General features: G+C 35.2%; 1 protein-coding gene across 1 annotated transcript; it reads right to left on the bottom strand.

Annotated features, from left to right (window-relative positions):
* Nucleotides 1-16,015: 16,015 nt before the first annotated feature.
* Nucleotides 16,016-16,954, bottom strand: LOC308430886 (olfactory receptor 7D4-like; the record flags this gene model as incomplete). Its single annotated transcript, XM_080930163.1, has 1 exon — nt 16,016-16,954. One exon carries the CDS (start codon nt 16,952-16,954, stop codon nt 16,016-16,018), a length of 939 nt encoding a protein of 312 aa, XP_080786289.1.
* Between the last annotated feature and the right edge of the window lie 1,304 nt (nt 16,955-18,258).

Consider the following 18,258-nt stretch of genomic DNA (forward strand, 5'->3'; position numbering starts at 1 on the left):
GCAGACACTGATAATTACATACTAACCTCAGAAAGCTCTGAACACCCCAGAAACAACTCACAGGCTATATGAAGCTCAAGAAAAACAAAGGCCATAAAAAATGAAAGCCTCAATCCTTCTTAGGAAAAAAGTAAATTTATAACACCCTCTCAGAGTGTGGTACACCTGGACCTCAAATCATTAATAATCTAAGATCTAAGATAATAGTCTTGTGGATATTTTTGGTATTCACAGATCATTATGCTTAATCCATACTCAATAAGAAATGTTTTTTCATGTTATGTTCTGTCCTACATGTCCTTCAAGATTATGGTAAGTAGTGGGATTTCAATGCATGCTTTCACACCTCTAAAATAATTAAGTACTGACAAAAATATTTATGTAATATCATGTCCAAATGCCTCTAAAAATCTGTATATGTATACCTTTTTTAAAATAAAGTGGTAAAATGTTAAAATTTTATGAATTATGATTTTGACTAGTATTCTCTATCAATATATGCATTGTACTTGATATTAGATTATATAAAAGCTTACAACTTCACCAGCAGTGGAGGAATGTTCCTCTTTCTCAGAATCCTTGCCAGTATCTGCTGTCTTTTGAGGTTTTGACCTTAGCCATTCTGACTAGTGTAAGGTATATCTCAGGGTTGTTTTGGTTTGCATTACCTTTTTCTAGGGATGTAGAGTATTTCCTTAGGTGCTTCTCACCTATTCAATATTCCTCAATTGAGAATTTTTTGTTTATCTCTGTACCTCATTTTTAATAAGATTGTTCAATTCTCTGGAGTCTAACTTTTTGAGATCTTTGTATATATTGGATATTAGAACTCTATCAGATGTGGGATTTGCAAAGATCTTTTCCCAATCAGTTGGCTGTTGTTTAGTTTTCTTGACAGTGTCCTTAGCCTTACAGAAACTTTGCAATCTCATTAAGTCCCATTTCTCAATCTTGGTCTTAGAGCACAACCAATTGATGTTTTGTTCAGGAAAATTTCCTCTGTGTTTATGTGTTCTAAGGTTTTCCCCTCTTTCTCTTCTAATAGTGTCAGTGTACGTGATTTTATGTGGAAATTTTTGATCCAATTGCACTTGAGCTTTGTACAACGAGATAAGAAAGGATCTATTTTCATTCTTCTGCATGCTGAGTGCCAGTTGAGGCAACAAAATTTGCTGAAGATGCTGTTATTTTTCCATTGAAGATTTTTAGCTCCTTTGTTCAAAATCAAGTGACCATATGTGTGACACTTCATTTCTGGATCTTCTATTCTGTTCCAATGATCTACTTGCCTATCTCTGTACCAGTACCATGAGGATTTAATACAATTGTTTGGTAATATAGTTTGAGGTCAGGGATGGCGATTCCTGAAGAAGTTTTCTTGTTGTTGAGAATAGATTTTGATATTTCAGCTTTTGGTATTCCAGAAGAATTTTCAGATTAATCTTTCCAGTTCTATGAAGAATTGAGTTTGAATTTTGATGGGGATTGTATTGAATCTGTAGATTGTTTTTGGTAAGGTAGCCATTTTTGCAATATTGACCCTTCCAATCCATGTGCATGGGAGATCTTTCCTTCTTCTGAGATATTCTTCAATTTCATTCTTCAGAAATTTGAAGTACTTGTCATACAGTTCCTTTACTTGCTTAGTTAGAGTCACACCAAGGTATTTCATGGTTTTTGTAACTATTGTGAAGGGTATCTTTTCCATAATTTCTTTCTCCACATGTTTGTCCTTTGAGTAGAGGATTTGTTTGAGTTAATTTTATATCCAGCCACTTTGCTGAACTTGTTTATCGGCTATAGAAATTCTCTGGTGGAATTTTTGGGGTCACTTAAGTACACTATTATGTCATCTGCAAATAGTGATGTTTTTTACTTCTTCCTTTCCAATTTGTATCCCTTTGATTTCCTTTTAACATGAAGTGGTTTTAAATTTTGTCAGCATATAGTGAGATGGTTTTACCTTTGAGTTTTTATATATGGTGGATTCCATTGATGGATTTCCATATATTGAACCCTCTATACATCCCAGGAATGAAGCCTACTTGATCATGGTGAAAGATCATTTTGATGTGTTCTTGGAATCAGTTTTCAAGAATTTTATTACGTATTTTTACATCAATTTTCATAAGAGAGATTGGTCTAAATTTCTCTTTTCTTCTCAGGTCTTTATGTGGTTTAGGAATTAAGAGTTATTGTGGCTTTGAAGAATGAAATGGACAGTGTTTCTTCTGACTATATTTTGTGAAATAATTTGGAGATATTGGTATTAAGTCGTCAATAAATGTGTGATAGAATTCTGCACTGAACTCATCTGCTCCTGAGATTATTTTATTTGGGAGATTCTGATTAGTGCTTCAATTTCTTTAGGTGTTACTGGATTGTTTAGATGGTTTATCTGGTCCTTATTAAATTTTAGTAAGTGGTATCTGTCTAGAAATTCATCCATGTTCTCCTTATTTTCTAGTTTTGTTGAGTATAGGCTTTTATAGCAAGATCTGATGATTTCTTCAATTTCCTTGGTTTTTGTTGTCATTATTCTTCCTTTCATTTCTGATTTTGTTAATTTTCATACTCTCTCTTTGCCCTCTAATTTGTCTGGGGAAGGGTTTATTCATATTCTTAATTTTCTCAAAGAACTACCTCCTGGTTTTGTTAATTATTTGAATGGTTCTTTTTGTTTCTACTTGGTTGATTTCTGCTCTGAGTTTGATTATTTCCTGATGTCTACTCCTCTTGGTTGTATCTCTTTCTTTTTGTTCTAAAACTTTCAGCTGTACTCCCAAGTTGCTAGTGTATGCTCTCTCCAGTTTCTTTTTGGAGACACTCAGAGCTCTGAGTTTTTATTTCAGTACTACTTTCATTGTATCCCATAGGTTTCGGTATGTTGTGCTTTCATTTTCATTAAATTCTAGAAAATCTGTAATTTTTTCTTTATCTCTTCTTTGATCATGCTATCATTGAGTAGAGCATTATTCACCTTCCAAGTGGATGTGGGCTTTTTGTTGTCTTTGTTGTTATTAAAAACCAGCCTTAGTCCATGGTGATCTGATAGGATGCACGGGAGTATTTCAGTCTTTCTATAACTATTGAGGCTTGGTTTGTGATTGACTATATGGTCAGTTTTGGAAAAGGTACTGTGAGGTGCTGAGAAGAAGGTGTATACTTTTGTTTTAGGACGAAATGTTTTGTGGATGTTTGTTAAATCTAATTGGTTCATAATCTCTGCTAGTTTCACTGCATCTCTGTTCTGCTTCTGCTTTCACTATCTATCCATTGTGTTGTAGTCTCCCATTATTATTATGTGTGATGCAATGTATATTTTGAGCTTGTTTGGGGTTTCTTTTATGAAAATGGGTGCTCTTGTATTTGAAACATATATGTTTAGGTTTGAGAATTCATTCACATAAATTTTTCCTGTAAAAAGTGTCCTTTCTTATCTTTTTTGATAACTTTTGATTCAAAATCTACATTTTTCAATATTAGAGTGGCTACTCCAGTTTGTTTGTTGGGTCCATTTGCTTGGAAAATTTTCTTTCTCACCATTTTACTCTAAGATAGTGTCTGTCTTTGTCTTTGAGAAGAGGTTTTAGTATGCCAGAAAATGCTGGATTCTGTTTATGTATCTAGTCTGATAGTCTATATTTCTTTATTGGTGAATTGATTCCATTTATATTAATAGATATTAAGAAATAGTGATTATTGTTTCCTACTATTTTTGCTGTTAGAGGTAGAATTATATCTGTGCATCTTTCTTTGTTTGGTTTTCTTGCTTAGTTATATTCTTGATTTTTCTAAAATTAGTTTCCCTCCTTGTGTTTGATTTTCCATTTACTTCTCTTTGTAAGGCTGGATTTGTGTTCAGATATTGTGTTAATTTATATTTGTCCTGGAATATCGTGGTTTCTTTATCTATGGTGAATGAGAGTTTTGCTGGGTATAGTAACCTGGGCTGACATTTGTGTTCTCTTAGAATCTGCATGATGTCTGTCCAGGATCTTGTAGCTTTCATAGTCTGTTGAGAAGTCAGGTGTAATTCTGATATGTCTGCCTTTGTATGTTAGGTGTCCTTTTTTTCTTAACGCTTTTAATATTATTTCTTTGTTTTGAACACTTGTTGTTTTGACTATTATGTCTCAGGAAAAATTTCTTTTCTAATCCAATCTATTTGGAATTCTGTAGGCTTCTTTTATGCTCATGGTCATCTCATTCTTATGGGTCTGAAATTTATCTTTTATAGTTTTGTTGAAGATATTTACTCCGTCTTTTATTTGATATTCTTTGCCCTCTTCTATTCCTATTACTTTTAGGTTTGGTCTTCTTATTGTGTCCTGGATCTCCCGGACATTTTCTGTTAGGAGCTTTTTGATTTTTTATCTTTTCTGACTGTTTTGTCTATTCTTTCTATGTAGTCTTTGACCCTGAGATTCCCCCTTTCACTCTTGTAGTCTGTTGGTGACTCCTGATTTCTTTATTATGTTTTCTATCTCAGGGTTGTCTCTTTTTATGTTTTCTTTATTGTTTCTATTTCCATTTTCTATTCTTTCACATATTTGGTTGTGTTTTCCTGTAGTTCTTTGAATGATTGTATTGTTTCCTTTTTAAGAGTTTTTATTTGTTTATGAGTGTTTTTCTGTAATTGTTTAAGAGAGTTATTCATGTGCTTCTCCAAGATTTTCATCATCATTATGAAGTATGATTGTAAGTCTGAGTTGTCTTTCTGGAGTGTTTGGCAATCTACTAATTGCTGTGGTGGGAGAGCTGGTTTCTGATGTTGCCAGGTTGCCTTGGTTTCCATTGTTTAAGTTCTTTTGCTTTCCTCTTGCCGTCTTGTTATCTGAGATTATAAGTGGTCTTGTTGTCTGTGACTGGCATTTGTCTCTCCTTTGGATCTTAGAGCCTGTCAGCTCAGGGAGAAAATTTGTTCTAAGTGTTCAGCATTTTGTGAGCAAGCAGTGTGTTCTGGTGGCCAGTGACTTAGCCAGACTTAGGAAACTCAGTCCTCTGCCCACAGATCCTGAGTACTACTTTCAGGGACCTGGCTTTCTCTCTAGGCCCAAAAGGACCCTTTTCCAGAGAGCACAGCACTCTCTGCTCTCTGAGAACTCCTACTGTGCCCTCCCTGGGCCTATGTGTCTATCTTACCACTGGTCCAGGTGTAAATGCACCTGTGGAGCTTATCTTCGAGTACCACCATTCCATGGCAGATCCTGATTCCCTCTGACAGAGTATTGGCCCACACTGTAGGTCAGAATGTCACCTTTTCCACTGCCAAGCACTCTGCACTCTGGGTACTTATGGCACAACCTGTCTAGGCATTTGCCACAGGTTCTCTATTGGTCCAAGTGGAAAAGAGCCTCCTCTGACATTTCTTACACAAAACATTTTGTTCATCTGACTCATATAATCTTCTCTCTTTCCTAGCATTCCCAGATCATTAGATGCTGCTGTTGTGTTGTAAATGTATCATCTGGGATAGAATACATAAAAGTCATCTGAGATTTTCTATAGTAATATCTGTCTTGTGGAAGTAGACATTTTTGATAATAGATACATATCATCATCTTCATGTGTGAAGATACATATTTAGAATACAATGAGAAATTTTGTTGCCTGAGTTAAATGTTGAATGTATGCTTTTCTTTATGAACTGTAACTTTCCTAGACCTATGTACTTGGCTAGGTTTCTAATACCAGGCATTTTCTTGAAAATAATGCCTTAAGTACAGTAATTGGTAATCTAAGTAAAAGAAAATAAAGAATGAACAGAAATGTTATAATATATTTTTTAAATTGTTAGGTATGTTGGGATATATACTTAAGAGACAGGTAGATAAATGTGAATTCAGTACTAGCCTATTCTACATAGTTAGACTTTGTGCCAAAAACAACTGAATAAATACGACCCTAATAAAGTGTAGTCTTAAATGGAATGAATGACCTTAAATTATATTAGAGTTTTTCAGTACTGGAAGTATATATACATGTGTGTGTGTGTGTGTGTGTGTGTGTGTGTGTGTGTGTGTGTGTGCTTGAAAGCAGTTTATGTGATGAAAAGCATAAAAAAATTAAAAAATAGTTAATAGCCTACAAAAAGACCTCTTTTAGGTCATACAGAGAACCTTTATTATAAATGTATTTATTCATTTTTAAATTTTCATGCAATATATTTCATGTATATTCTTTTCCTTCCCCTACCTATCACCATATCTTTAACCAGGAACTTTTAACCATTTTCACGTTTTTCTCTATATTTTTATTTTATCCCTTCTGGCTTGGAGGAAAGTTTTTTTGTGTAGCCTTGGCTGTGATGAAATTCACTCTGGAGTCCAGGCAAGCCTCTAAATATACAGATATCTACCTTCCTATGCCTCCAGAGTGCTGAGATTTCAAAGGCTTAGGCCACCACCATTTATCTTCTCTACAGTCTCTTACCTCTGTTTCAGAAAGGTATAGCAAGATCTTGTCAGGCTGTAGAGTCTGGCATTTTAGGATAAAAAACTGTCTTCAAGAGGACGCAGAGCAGAGCCTGGCCCAACCACCAGCCGGAAAGGCGGCTCGTACAGGCTGAGCTACTGTGACCTGGAACAGATCTTAGGAACTTCTGTTCCCACCCGGAGAGGACTTCAGGACGCAGAGCAGAGCCTGGCCCAACCACCAGCCGGAAAGGCGGCTCGTACAGGCTGAGCTACTGTGACCAGGAACAGATCTTAGGAACGTCTGTTCCCATCCGGGGGCAACTTCAGGACGCAGAGCAGAGCCTGTCCCAGCTGCCACCCGGAACCTGGGCTGCTGGGGAGTAGAGAGATCTCTGAGGAGTGCACACGGAAAGTGTACCAGGGACACAGACCAGATACAAGGGAAAGGCAAGAACATATCACTGACAACAAAATGGCAAGAGGAAAGAGAAAGAGTATATCCTAAGGAAACCAAGACAATCTAGCAACACCAGAACCCAGCTCTCCGATAGTAGCAAACATAGGAATTCCAAACACTCCAGAGAAAGAAGACACAGACATGAAAACATGCCTCAAGACACTGATAGAGTTACTTAAACAAGAAAGGGAGGAAAAGCAAAAAGATTCAGAAGCTTTTAAAGAAGAAACAAGAAAAACACTCAAAGAACTCAAAGAACGAGACGAAAACAGAACCAAAGAAATAAAGGAATGGAAGAGGGAAATTAAAACAGAAATTGACACAATAAAGAAAGCGCTAAAAGAGATAACCCTAGAGTCAGAACACCAAAAAAAGAAATCAGGAGTCACAGAAGCAAGCATTTCCAACAGATTACAAGAGATCGAGGAGAGAATCTCGGGGGCAGAAGACAACATTGCAAACATAGACAAAACAGCCAGAGAAGAAGCAAAAAACAAAAAGCTCCTAACCCAAAATGTCCAGGAAATACAAGACACAATGAGAAGACCGAACCTAAGGATAATAGGAATAGAAGAGGGAGAAGAGTATCAACTAAGAGGCACAGTAAATATCTTCAACAAAATCATAGAAGAAAACTTCCCTACCCTCAAGAATGAGATGACCACGAGCATAAAAGAAGCCTTCAGAACTCCAAATAGGTTGGACCAGAAAAGAAATACCTCCCGATACATAATAGTAAAAACATCAAGTGCCCAAAGTAAAGAAAGAATACTAAAAGCAGTAAGGGAAAAAGGTCAGGTAACATATAAAGGCAGACCAATCAGACTCACACCCGATTTCTCAACAGAGACTATGAAAGCTAGAAGAGCCTGGACAGACATCATGCACTCCTTAAGAGAGCACAAGTGCCAGCCCAAGCTGCTATACCCAGCAAAACTATAAATCACCATCGATGGAGAGACAAAGATATTTCAAGACAAATCAAAATTCACACAATATCTGACCACAAACCCAGCACTACAACGAATTATAGGTGGAAAACCCAATACAAGGAGGGAAAATACAGCCTAGTAAAAACAAGAAAACTCCTAAACAAAAAAACTAAAGAAAAAAACACATACACAACTCAACCCAAAAAAGCAAAAATGGCAGGAAACAGAAACAATTATTCCTTGATGTCTATTAACATAAATGGTATCAACTCCCCAATAAAGAGACATAGACTATCAGACTGGATACATAAACAAAATCCAGCATTTTGCTGCATACAGGAAACTCATCTCAGAGACAGAGACAGACACTATCTCAGAGTAAAAGGGTGGGAAAAAAACTTCCAAGCAAACAGCTCCAAGAAGCAAGCTGGAGTGGCTATTCTAATATCGAATAAAGTAAATTTCTAACCAAAAGTTATCAAAAAAGATAAAGAAGGACACTTTTTACTCATTACCGTGGAAATCTGTCAGAAGGAACTCTCAATCCTTAACATATATGCTCCAAATAAAAAATCACCCACATTCATAAAAGAAACTCTACTAAAGCTCAAAAAATACATTTCACCTCACACAATAATAGTGGGAGACTTTAACACCCCACTCTCACCAATGGACAGATCAGGGAAACAGAAACTGAACAAGGAAACAGCAAGACTAGCAGAGACTTTGATCCAACTAGAATTAATAGATATATACAGAACATACTATCCTAAAGTAAAAGAATACACCTTCTTCTCACCACCCCATGGCACCTTCTCGAAAATTGACCACATAATTGGACACAGAACGAGCCTTCATCGATATAAAAAGATTGAAATACTCCCATGCATCCTCTCAGATCACCATGGTCTACGGCTGGTCTTTAACAACAACAAAGACAACAAAATGCCCACATACACATGGAAACTAAACAACACTCTGTTAAAGGATAGCAGGGTCAAAGAAGAAATAAAGAAAGAAATTAAGGATTTTCTAGAATTCAACGAAAACGAAAACACAACATACCCAAACCTATGGGATGCAATAAAAGCAGTATTGAGAGGAAAACTCATTGCCCTAAGTGCTTCCAAGAAGAAACTGAAGAGAGCTCACATCAGCAACCTAACAGCACAGCTAAAAGCACTAGAACAAAAGGAAGCAGATATACCCAAAAAGAGTAGACGGCAAGAAATAATCAAAATTAGGGCAGAAATAGACCAAATAGAAACAAAAAAAAAAAAAAACCATTGAAAAAATCAACAAAACAAAGAGTTGGTTCTTTGAGAAAATCAACAAGATTGATAAACCCCTAGCCAGACTAACTAAAGGGCAAAGAGAGAGTATCCAAATTAACAAAATCAGAAAGGAAAGTGGTGACATAACAACTGAAACTAAGGAAATTCAAAAAATCATCAGATCCTACTACAAAAACTTATACTCCACAAAATTGGAAAATCTGGAGGAAATGGACGAATTCCTAGACAGATACAAGGTCCCAAAGTTGAACCAGGACCAAGTAAACCATGTAAATAACCCTATAACACCTAAAGAAATATAAGAAGTCATCAAAAGCCTCCCAACCAAAAAAAGCCCAGGTCCAGACGGGTTCAGTGCAGAATTTTATCAGACATTTATTGGGGATATAACACCAATATTCGCCAAGCTATTCCAAAAGATAGAATCAGATGGAATATTACCCTACTCATTTTTTGAGGCTACAATAACCCTCGTACCTAAGCCACACAAAGACCCTACAAGGAAAGAGAACTTCAGACCAATCTCACTTATGAACATTGATGCAAAAATACTCAACAAAATCCTTGCAAACCGAATCCAAGAACATATCAAAACCATCATTCATCATGACCAAGTAGGCTTCATCCCTGAGATGCAGGGATGGTTTAACATAAGGAAATCCATCAATGTAATCCACCATATAAACAAACTTAAAGACCAAAATCACATGGTCATCTCACTAGATGCTGAGAAAGCATTCGAAAAAATCCAATACCCCTTCATGTTAAAAGTCCTGGAAAGAACAGGAATCCAAGGCCCATATTTAAACATAATAAAAGCAATATACAGCAAACCAACAGCCAACATCAAACTTAATGGCGAGAAACTTGAAGCAATCCCACTAAAATCAGGGACTCGACAAGGCTGCCCACTCTCTCCCTACCTATTCAACATAGTGCTGGAAGTCCTGGCTGGAGCAATTAGACAGCAAAGGAGATCAAGGGGATACAAATCGGAGAGGAAGAGATAAAAACATCACTCTTTGCTGATGACATGATAGTGTACTTGAGTGACCCCAAAAATTCCAACAGAGAACTCCTACAGCTGATAAACAAGTTCAGCAAAGTGGCTGGATACAAAATTAACTCAAACAAATCAGTAGCCTTCCTATACTCAAAGGACAAACATGTGGAGAAAGAAATTAGGGAAAAGGTACCCTTCACAATAGTTACAAAAACTATGAAATACCTTGGTGTGACTCTAACTAAGGAAGTAAAGGACCTGTATGACAAGATCTTCAAACCTCTAAAGAAAGAAATTGAGGAGGATCTCAGAAAATGGAAAGATCTCCCATGCTCATGGATTGGAAAGATCAACATCTTAAAAATGGCCATCCTACCAAAAGCAATCTACAGATTCAATGCAATCCCCATCAAAATTCCAACCCAGTTCTTCATGGAATTGGAAAGATCAATGTGCAATTTCATATGGAATAACAAAAGACCTAGAATAGCGAAATCCATCCTCAACAACAAAAAAACATCAGCGGGAATTACTATCCCTGACCTCAAGCTACATTACAAGGCAATTGTGCTGAAAACTGCATGGTACTGGTACAGAAATAGGCAAGTGGATCAATGGAATAGAATAGAAGATCCAGAAATGAGCCCTCATGTATATGGTCACCTGATTTTTGACAAAGGAGCAGTAAACATTCAATGGAAAAAGGACAGCCTATTCGACAAATGGTGCTGGTCCAACTGGCACTCAACATGCAAAAGAATGAAAATAGACCAGTTCTTATCTCCTTGTACAAAGCTCAAGTGTAAGTGGATTAAAGATCTCCACATTACACCAGATACACTGGAACTATTAGATGAGAAAGTAGGGAAAACCTTAGAACACAGGCACAGGAGAAAATTTCCTGAACAAAACACCAATGGCTCAAGCTCTAAGGTCAAAGATTAACAAATGGGACTTAATGAGATTACAAAGTTTCTGTAAGGCTAAGGACATCGTCAAGAATACAAAACGGCAACCAACAGAATGGGAAAAGATCTTTACCAACACCACATCAGATAGAGGCCTAATATCCAAGGTGTACAAGGAACTCAAAAAGCTAGACACCAGAGAATCAAATAACCCTATTAAAAAATGGGGTACAGAGCTAAACAAATCATTTTCAGTTGAGGAACACCGAATGGCTGAGAAACATCTGAGGAAGTGCTCGACATTCTTAGCCATCAGGGAAATGCAAATCAAAACAACCCTAAGATTCCACCTCACACCAGTCAGATTGGCCAAGATCCAAAACTCAGATGACAGCAGATGCTGGCGAGGCTGCGGAGAAATAGGAACACTTCTTCACTGTTGGTGGGGTTGCAAGCTAATACAACCACTCTGGAAATCTGTCTGGTGATACCTCAGAAAATTGGATATAGTACTACCTTAAGACCCAGCTATTCCACTTCTGGGCATATACCCCAGAGACACTTTAATACACAACAAAGATATATGCACCACAATGTTCATAGCGGCTCTATTTATAATAGCCAGAAGCTGGAAAGAACCCAGATGTCCTTCAGAAGACGAATGGATACAAAAATTGTGGTACATATACACAATGGAATACTACTCAGCCACCAGAAACAATGACTTAACCAAATTCTTAAGAAAATGGCTGCATCTAGAGAAGATCATCCTGAGTGAGATAACCCAGTCACAAAAGAACAGACATAATATGCAGTCACTGATAGTGGGATGGTAACCCCAGAGGCTTGCACTCCCCCAGAAACAACTCACAGACTGTATGAAGTCCAAGAAATAAAGAAAACAAAAAATATACATATATTCACAAAACAAGAAGACTTTGACTATTTCCATGTTGCGTTTTGTTTTGCATGTACTTTACGCTTATTGCAACTAGTATGTTTTCAATGCATACTGTCAAGCCCTTGAAAAAAATCAAGTACTGACTAAAAAACATATTCACATGGTTTTATGTAAAATTTATTTTAATGTCTGAAAAAACTGTACTGACAAAAATGTATAATTTAAGCAAAAAATGTTTAAAATCTTTAAAAAAAAACTGTCTTCAAGGGGTATTATTATGTTCAAAATAATACATGTTTTCTTTCCTTTCATTTCTTGTTCTACTGTAGAGGCAGAAATGAAAGTAATTGCTGTGTGTTAAACACATTTTCTTTATGTGACTTCTTTGCTACATGCCTTTGGGAAAATATAGTATAACTTGCTCTGATATTCATTTTACTTTTTTCCTTTATGATGCTCAATAAACAACATAAAGACCTAGTTTGTTGATATCAAATATACCTAAATCACAAGATGACCTGAGATAGAACACATAACTCTGTCAGGAGTGGTTTCTGTTTAATTTTTTCTACACTCATGTCTGTGCTGACTCTGGTTCTTATGATGGAGATATGTATCCCTTGTGTCTTCTTAGTTGTTTACTTCATCCATCTCATTCATTCCATGTTTATCACTTCCCCCACTATTTTTATTCCTTAACACTTACCTGCCACATAGAATTGCATTCAACCACCCATTCTGTCACTGGGTCCCAAAGCACCCACAGCTAATTCCTGAAGTTTATGATTCTCAGAGACAAGTAGCTTTGGTCACTTTTTGTATTTTATACCTTTATGTCACTAAAAGTAGTTTTCAGAAATTTTGGCTTAAAGCACCAAAACTCATATCCATACTGTGAGTTAACACAAGGAAGAAATGTAAGTGTAGTTATTTCACAAAATTGCAATGTCATATCTACTGGACTTTCTTAAGATGCTTCACCAGCATTACACTTTAGTGATATGCTGAAGAGTGGAGATAAATTCTCTAGTGCAGGAATCATATTCATCTATATAGGTCATCTCTATAAATGTTGATTTACTTGGATGAAATTTGGACCCTTTCTTTCTGTTGCCTCTAATTTGAATCCTGCTATGCTCCTACAACATAATGAGCTCACTGGTGAGGTATTGTTTCTTATGGAATTAAGAACATAAATAAGGGACCAGAAAATGAAGCAGGGCTCCATTAGTATATTTTTCACAAATGTATTTCAGAAAACCAATCATTACAGCATCATAATCCTGTTACCAGATACCATGTATCTACAAACAGACACCTGATGATGAAAATCATTGACAGCTTATAAACTTTCATCAGCCATGAATATCTCTATTTTTATGACTCTAGATTAAATGGCTAACATTTACATGGCAGAAATTTGACAACTGAAAACTGCATTCACAAAAGTTCATACATATCTCTCCGAACTGTAATCTTGTCATAGTGGTGTTACATGCTGGAACACATTACAAAAGAAATTCAACTTATTCATAAAAATAGGGAATCACAAAGCTCATTCCTGTGTGTTACCAGGAAAAAAAATGAGAACACTTCCTCATTCCCAGTTTCCATCTTACAGTGTAATCAATAATCAATGTTTCTTGTAATAGTCTGCATTATGAATATTCTTCAGTACATTTCTAACTACAGTAGTAACTGTTTTTTTCAATCTACCATATTTCTCACTTTTACATATGTTCTTTGAAACTTTTGAGGTTTTTCTTTAATCACTATCTTTTTGGATAATAAAAGAAAGGGCTTCCTTTGAGATCATAACTTAGCCTCCAAGTAGAAAAGTTAGAGAGCACTTTAGTGTCTTTCTAATCTACCTCAAAGTACAGCTTCTTTCTAACTACTTTTATTCCTTTTTCAGAAAACTTAGAGATTGCTAAGTGGTTCCAAGAACTAAAAACCTCAAAGCTTTAAAGATGTTAAACTGTTAATATTTTTGAAAAAAAAAACAAGTATAATAAGAAATTGAAAGAGATTAGCATCTACATACTAGAATGACTCAGTGATCTGGGATAGGGGAGGCTCCCAGGAGTTAATGCTGGGTACTTTCGGTGTGGACCTGAATGGGGGTTCAGCAATTGGAATGTAAAATTAATTAATTAATTAATTAATTAATTAATTAATTAATTAATGCAGAAAACAAGGAAAGTGTCAGATAAATACAAATAGTAATTAATCAAATGGTTATATATAGACCAGCTCTCTTATTCTTATATATTTTTCCAAATAATTGATTACATTCAAGATATAATATGGACAGATATTTGTCACATACATTTTTGAAATTTTTATAGCTATGTAAACAAACATAGCAGAGTATGCTACATACATAAACACAGATATCACTTTTGGTAGACAATCTATTTTCTGCTTCAACCATCATGTATTTACTCTGTCTGGTCATAGTTAACATAATTACTATAAAAACAAATCTATTTAAACTTTACAATAAATAGGTGAAAGAAATTAGGGGGATGCCCATCGGTGTGCAAAATTGATGTATAAACAAATACACTCATTCACAGATTATAAGTTAATAACAACCAATGAGTTCTCAGGGAATAAACACCAAGCAAAGAGTAGACATGAAGAGACCTGTGGCTCCAGCTGCATATGTAGTAGAGTACAGCAATGTGTAGCATAAATCGGAAGATAAGATTCGGTCTTGTGTAGGCTTGAGTCAACAATGTAGAGAAATGCCAGGGTAGAAAGGTTAGAATGAGTTGGTGAAAAGAGAAACATTCTCATAGAAGCAGGAGGAGGGGGAATGGGAAAAGGGGTAACCAGGAAAGGGGATATCATTAAAATGTAAATATATAAAGCAGAAAAAGAAAATTTTTCTATTTTATAAATAGAAAAACAGAAAAAAATAATAAAAATAAAATATATGGAAAAATAACCAGTAAAACAAAAAAAGAAAGAGGATAATAGAGATAAAGAAAATGAAAGCAGAAATTTAAAATAGAAAACGAGTTAACATAAAAAGTAAAATTATCATGGTTTTAAAAGACTTAGGCAGGCTGAAGAGATGCTCAGAGATGCACTGACTGCTCTTCCAGACATCCTACATACAAATCCCAGGAACCACATGGTGACTCAAAACCATCTGTGATGAGATCTGATGCCCTCTTCTGATGTGTCTGAAGACAGCTATAGTGTACTTATATTTAATAAATAAATCTTTTATGAAAAGAAAAATTAAAAAATAGTGAAGCAATTTTTCAAATTCCTTTTAAATTTCTATTTTTCATGTTCAAACTTCAGCTGTAATTACAGAAATTAGGATAGTGACTATATATATGCCTTCTGAACATGCACTCAATGTCAAGTTCCAGCTGTCCATTCCAAGTTAGTATCTTTGTTTCAAAAATTACAGAAAAGAGAGAAAACATTTCAAAAAAAATGTTGCCAGGTGAGTAGATGCAAATGTTTGAAGAGGAAAGCACATTCCTGATACAGTAATAGGATTTTTATATTGTTGCAGTGATTTTCCTTACATTGTTTCATTAAAAGATACAAATATAAGTAAACTAGGATGAAAATATAATATTCAAACAATTCATTTTAAATTTTAAAAATAATTATTAATATGTGTCCACATGTGTGAGTCTATGTATGCCACATGGTCTAGTAGATGTCAGAGGACAACTTTGTAAAGCTGATTCTCAGATTCCATATTTGCACAAATACCAGTTATTGAGCTTTTGTTTGTTACCAGACATGTGCTGCAACCTCTTTACATGCTGAACCATCTCACCTTCCCTCAAGAATACACTTTGGGGAAAGCCAGATTAGTTTGTATATAGGTTCTTTGGATAATCTTTCAAACATCAGAAATGTCTATAAAATTTATATTTAACTTTTATATTTTTTCATAAAGTTTAGGGAGAAAATTAAAAGATAATTGGTAGGTTTGTAGAAATAAATTAATTAAAATATGTACAAAAGCAATATAATAAAAATAGTTGAAACTTCAAGTATCCAGGGAAGAAAAGTCTCTGCATATTGTTATTCACAATAATTACCTTTCTTGTATCAGCAATGCCTCAAAGACAAAATTTAACACTTCTAAGAAGTTTTGCTAAGGCCCCCTTTACATCCTTGTTTCTCAAACTATAGATGAAGGGGTTCAACATAGGGGTAACAACCGTGTACATTATTGAAGTGACTGCATTTCTCTTGGATGAATGGGCTACAGCAGAACTGAGATGAACTACAAATCCTGTCCCATAGAACAAGGATACTACACAAAGGTGAGACCCACAGGTGGAAAAGGCTTTATACTTATTCCTAACAGAGGACATTTTCAATAAGGCAGAGACAATATGAAAATAAGAGAAAGCTATTCCAATGACAGGAAACATCCCTAGCACTGCAGTAACCAAATACAGAAAAATGTTATTTATGTTGGTATCAGAGCAGGCCACCCTGAGAAGCTCAGTGAGTTCACAAAAGAAATGTGGGATTTCAGTGCCAGTACAGAAGTTCAGTTGTTTCATTAATAACGTATGAATCAGGGAGACCCAGAACATAATAATCCAAGATAAAAGAACCAACAGTGAACAAATTCTAGGGTTCATGATGACTGAATAGTTAAGAGGGTGGCAGATGGCTACAAAACGGTCATAGGCCATAATGGTCAGAAAAAAATTGTCCATTCCAAGAAAATTATTAAAAAAATAAACTTGAGTAAGGCACTCTGCATAGGATATTTCCATGGTGTGCATATAAATGTTCACCAGCATTTTGGGGATGGTGGTGGAGGTTAAACAGATGTCAACAAATGACAGGTTGCAGAGGAAAAAGTACATAGGTGTGTGAAGGTGGGAGTCATAGCTGGTGACTAAGACAATGAGAAAGTTTCCAAGAACAGTAACCAGAAACATGAACAGGAATAGTCCAAAGAGAACAGATTGAATTTCAGGATCTTCTGAAAGGCCAATAAGGAGAAATTGTCCTATGGCTGTATGGTTCTCCGCTTCCATGCAGGTTTCTTGTTTTCTGAAAAGAGAGGGATAAAATGGTGTGCATTAAATCATCAGGTGTTATGTCTATCAGCCTTGTCCCTGGAATGGAAACATTATTCTCTATGTGGGTTTATACAGAGTAATATGACGTTCATGGGAAAGGTTCAATTCTCTTGCAATGTTTAATTATTCAATCATTTGTTAAATAAATAGAAATCTCTTTCATTATCAACTCAATAGTTTTAATTCTTCTTTATATATCTAATGACAGGATGTTTTATGTTTGCTTCATTGTTTGCATTTATAAGGCTCATCAAAAGTAATGGATGCTGATCATATTTTATGTTCTCTATACATTTTTATTTTAGATTGCTATTATAAACTATGTGGTTTTATGATTGAAATATGTGTTCTGTTACCTGACATTTCATCATTACACAGCTGTTATCTCTCTGAGCCTTTACTTTTTTTCCCTTTTACATGCGTGGTACTGTTTCTTATAATATACAGAATTAACATATTTTAGTGAGCTGTGACATAAAAGTAAAGTGAGGAAGAGTGAAAGGAATAGGAGTAAGACAAAAGAGAATATTTGACATAGACAAGAGCAAAATATAGGGTGCACACCAATGCCACAGTGAAAGCATATTTTTCATATGATTCATATGCACCAATAACATTAGCATGCAGTTATTAAAAACATTTATATCAATATCTACAAATTACTGTGCAAATGAGGATTATCAATAAAGAATGTCACCATAATGTGTGAATGCTGATTAAAAATTTCTGGTTTGATATATATTTTTCTGTGTAAAACATAGTGCAAAAATTTTATACTGAGAATCTTGAGTCTTATTTTTTGTAACTTGACTCATGAAAACACCAGAAAAACCAGTTTTGTGACCTTGATGAAATTACTTATATCTTCTGTAATACAATTATCTTTATTGGGAAGCAAGAACATTAAATATGTGTACATACTAAGACTGAAGAATAAAATTAAAGGATATGAAACAATTTTCTACCATACTTCATGATACTGATTTCATATTTCGGAAACTTATCATTGAAAAATATTGTCCTTGAATTGAAGCAGCCATTGTTATTGGAATTATGATGATTATAATTTCAGTCTTCACTTAACATTTTGATTTAAATACTTCACTTCCAGTTAATGAGTTTCTGTCTAATCCCCTTTTACTTACAATTTTGGAGGAATTCTTCCAAGAACATAAAAATATTTGGAGTAGATAAATATGATAAATAAACAAATGCACAAAACTAAACATAAAACAAAATGTATATATATTATTGTGGGA

Source organism: Micromys minutus (assembly GCF_963924665.1).
Source record: "Micromys minutus genome assembly, chromosome: 16".
Classification (NCBI taxonomy): Eukaryota; Metazoa; Chordata; class Mammalia; order Rodentia; family Muridae; genus Micromys; species Micromys minutus.